The sequence below is a fragment of the Nicotiana attenuata genome, chromosome 1 (genome assembly GCF_001879085.1).
Source record: "Nicotiana attenuata strain UT chromosome 1, NIATTr2, whole genome shotgun sequence".
NCBI lineage: Eukaryota > Viridiplantae > Streptophyta > Magnoliopsida > Solanales > Solanaceae > Nicotiana > Nicotiana attenuata.
In genome coordinates, this window is record NC_031989.1 from 55,923,374 (window position 1) to 55,927,746 (window position 4,373).

Consider the following 4,373-nt stretch of genomic DNA (forward strand, 5'->3'; position numbering starts at 1 on the left):
GGTTGGACCGCTTCTGCGGTCTGGGGGTCGCTTAAGCGGAACCGCTTCTGCGGTCCCTGGGCCGCTTCTGCGGTGGGCTGACCGCATCTACGGTTCCGCTTCTGCGGTCCAAGAACCGCAGATGCGGTTATGACAGAAGCAACAACTTCAGCTCTTCTTCAATTTTCCTACTTCGCTCGAACCTCGCTCGTTTGACGCTCGGGGCTCCCGAGCCCCGCCCGAACATACCGACAAGTCTGAAATCACGAGGCGGACCTACTCGAACCCTCGGAACTCCCAAAACAACGCTAAATCTTGGAATCACCCCCTAAAACCAAATGAATTAAACTATTGAATCTTCAAGTTCTTAATTCTCCTCTAACGGGTCAAAACGCCCTTAAACTACTTGGATTGACGCCAAATTTTACGGGTAAGTCTTAACTGATATTTCGGACCTGTACCAAGTTTCGGAACCAAAATCCAAGCCCGGTACCTAGGAAATCAATGAGTACTTAGTTTATTTAATTCTTTATAACTTCAGTTTAACAATTTCACATAAAAATTCATTACTCGGGCTAGGGACCTCGGAATTCGATTCCGGACATACGCCCAGGTCCCATATTTTCCCACGGACCCTCCGGGACCGTCAAATCACGAATCCGGGTCCGTTTTCCAAGAAAGTTGACCGAAGTCAAACTTGGCCTTTTAAGAAAATCTTAAAGAAGCAAATGGACATATTCTACTCGAAAACTCTTCCAACTCCCGAACCAACCGTCCCCGCAAGTTATAAATTAGTTAAAGCAAGTACAGGAGGCTTTATTTAGGGGAACAGGGTTCTAAAAGGCAAAACGATCGGTCGGGTCGTTACATTCTCCACCTCATAAACAAACGTTCGTCTTCGAACGGATATAGAAAGACCTGGACTGCTGAATAAGTGGGGATATCTGCTCCGCATGTCCTCCTCGGACTCCCAGGCCGCCTCCTCGACCGGTTGGCCCCTCCACTGGACTCTCACTGCAAAAATCTTCTTGGACCTCAGCTGGCGATCCTGTCTATCAATAATAGCAACTGGCTCCTCCTCATAGCCCAAACTCTCATCTAACTAAATGGTGCTGAAGTCCAACACGTGGGATAGGTCGGCATGATACTTCCGAAGAATCGAGACATGAAAAACTGGGTGAACTCCCGCTAAACTAGGGGGTAAGGCAAGCTCATAAGCCACCTCCCCAACTCCTCTCAACACCTCAAAGGAGCCAATGAACCTTGGGCTCAACTTGCCCTTCTTCCCGAACCTCATAATGCCCTTCATGGGGGAGACTTTCAAGAGAACCTTCTCGCCAACCATAAATGATATATCCCGCGCCTTCTGGTCCGTGTAGCTCTTTTGCCTGGACTGAGCTGTGCGAAGCCTCCCCTGAATCAACTTTACCTTATAAAAGGCATCCTGTACCAAATCTGTGCCAAGTAACTTAGCCTCACCAGGCTCAAACCACCCGATAGGAGAACGATAACGTCGACCATATAAATCCTCGTACGGGGCCATCTCTATGCTGGACTGGTAGCTGTTGTTCTACGCAAACTCCACTAAGGGCAAGAACTGATCCCACTGCCCTCCAAAGTCAATCATACATGCTCTAAGCATATCCTCCAAGATCTGCACTGTCCGCTCCGACTGTTCGTTGGTCTGAGGATGGAATTCTGTTCTAAGCTCTACACGAGTCCCCAACTCACTCTCACGGCTCTCCAGAAATGAGAAGCGAACTTAGGGCCTCTGTCTGATATGATGGACACCGGCACACCAAGCAATCGGACTATCTCCCGAATGTAAATCTGAGCATACCTCTCCGCTGTATAAGTAGTCGCCACTGGAATAAAATGGGCCGATTTGGTCAACCTATCCACAATGACCCACACTGAATCAACCTTCCGCAAAGTCCGCAGTAGCCCAACTACGAAGTCCATGGTGATGCGTTCCCACTTCCACTCTGGTATGGGCATCTGCTGAAGGAGGCCACCTGGCCTCTGATGTTCATACTTGACCTGCTGGCAATTCAAACACTTAGTCACATACTTCACTATGTCCTTCTTCATCACCCGCCACCAGTAATGCTGCCTCAAATCACGATACATCTTCGTAACTCCCGAGTGGATAGAATACCGCGAATTGTGTGCCTCCTCTAGGATCCTCTCCCTCAGACCATCAACATTAGGAACACATAGACGACCCTGGAGTCGCAGAACGCCATCCTCACTAATAGAAACCTCCTTGGAACCTCCCTGATGTACCGTCTCTCTGAGAACTGCCAAATGTGGATCATCGAACTGTCGGGCCTTAATCTCCCCCAATAACGAGGACTGAGCAACCACACATGCTAGAACTCGGCTGGACTCTGAAATGTCCAACCTCACAAGCTTGTTAGCTAAGGACTGGATGTCCAGAGCTAGGGGCCTCTCCTCTGCTGGAATGAATGCCAAGCTACCCATGCTCTCCGCCTTTCTGCTCAAGACATCCGCTACCACATTCGCCTTGTCCGGATGATAAAGAATGGTAATGTCATAATCCTTCAGCAGCTCAAGACACCTGCGCTGTCTCAAATTGAGATCCCTCTGCCTGAATAAATGTTGTAAGTTGCGGTGATCAGTGTACACCTCACAAGGCACCCCATACAAATAGTGCCTCCATATCTTAAGAGCATGAACAATCGCTGCCAACTCCAGATTGTGCACAGGGTAATTCTTCTCATGAATCTTCAGCTGACGCGAGGCATATGCAATAACTCGCCCCTCCTGCATCAACACACATCCCAAACCAACGCGCGAAGCGTCACAATATACCGTATACATCCCCGTACCGGAAGGCAATACAAGAACTGGTGCCGTAGTCAAAGCTACCTTGAGCTTCTGAAAGCTCTCCTCGCAATCATCGGACCAAATGAATGGGGCACCCTTCTGGGTCAGTCTAGTCAAGGGTGATGCAATAGATGAAAAACCCTGCACAAATCGCCGGTAATAACCTGCTAATCCCAGGAAACTCCTGATCTCGGTCACTGAAGTGGGATGTGGCCAACTCTGAACTGCCTCAATCTTCTTGGGATCTACCTTAATACCCTCTCCGGACACAATATGCCCCAAGAATGCCACTGACTCAAGCCAAAACTCACACTTGGAGAACTTAGCATACAGCTTCTGCTCTCGCAAGGTCTGAAGCACTACTCTCAAATGTTGCTCGTGCTCCCCCAGGCTACGTGAGTATATCAAGATGTCGTCAATGAAGACGATAACAAAGGAATCAATATAAGGCCTGAACACCCTGTTCATCAGGTCCATAAATGCTGCGGGTGCATTGGTCAAGCCGAAAGACATCACCAGAAACTCATAGTGGCCATATCTAGTCCTGAATGCAGTCTTAGGAACATCCGAGTCCCGAATCTTCAGCTGATGATACCCTAACTTCAGGTCAATCTTAGAGAACACTCTAGCTCCCTGCAACTGGTCGAACAAATCATCAATACGAGGCAACGGGTACTTGTTCTTGATGGTGACCTTGTTCAACTCGCGGTAATCAATGCACATCCGCATGGTCCCATCCTTCTTCTTCACAAATAGCACTGGTGCGCCCCAAGTTGATACACTGGGCCTGACAAATCCCTTTGCTAACAACTCCTCCAGCTGCTCCTTCAACTCCTTCAACTCCTTAGGAGCCATACGGTATGGCGGAATAGATATAGGCTGAGTGCCTGGGGCCAAGTCAATACAGAAATCAATATCACGATCCGGAGGAATGCCAGGAAGATTAGAAGGAAATACATCGGCGAACTCTCGGACCACTGGCACTGAATCAATCGTCGGAGACTCTGTGGTGACGTCTCGAACATAAGCTAGATAGGCCAAACACCCCTTCTCGACCATGTGTCGAGCCTTCAGGAAAGAGATAACCCTGCTAGGCATATCCACTGTGGAACCCTTCCACTCCAATCTCGGCGATCCTAGTATCACTAGTGAAACAATCTTGGCATGGCAGTCAAGGACGACGTGATATGGAGATAACCAATCCATGCCCAGGATGACCTTAAAATCAATCATATCAAGCAACAGAAGATCTGCCCTAGTCCCGAAACCACAGAAAGTGACCACACAGGACCGGTAGATCTGATCCACAACCACAGAATCACCCACAGGAGTGGACACATGAACAGGAGTGCCCAACGGCTCAGGAGAAATAACTAGGAAACGAGCAAACAGAGGTGATACATATTAGTAGGTAGACCCCGGATCAAATAATACCGAAGCATCTCTACCACTGACAGAAATAATACCTGTGATGACGGAATCTGAGGCAAATGCATCTGGCCTAGCCAGAAGAGCATAGAATCTAGCTGGAGCGCCGGCTGTCT

The 4,373-nt window shown here is 48.8% G+C and overlaps 1 protein-coding gene across 1 annotated transcript; it reads right to left on the reverse strand.

Annotated features, from left to right (window-relative positions):
• LOC109241132 (RNA-directed DNA polymerase homolog) lies at positions 3,133-3,552 on the reverse strand (the record flags this gene model as incomplete). Its single annotated transcript, XM_019407857.1, has 1 exon — positions 3,133-3,552. A coding segment is annotated over exon 1 (420 nt), but the record flags the coding sequence as incomplete, so codon positions are not given.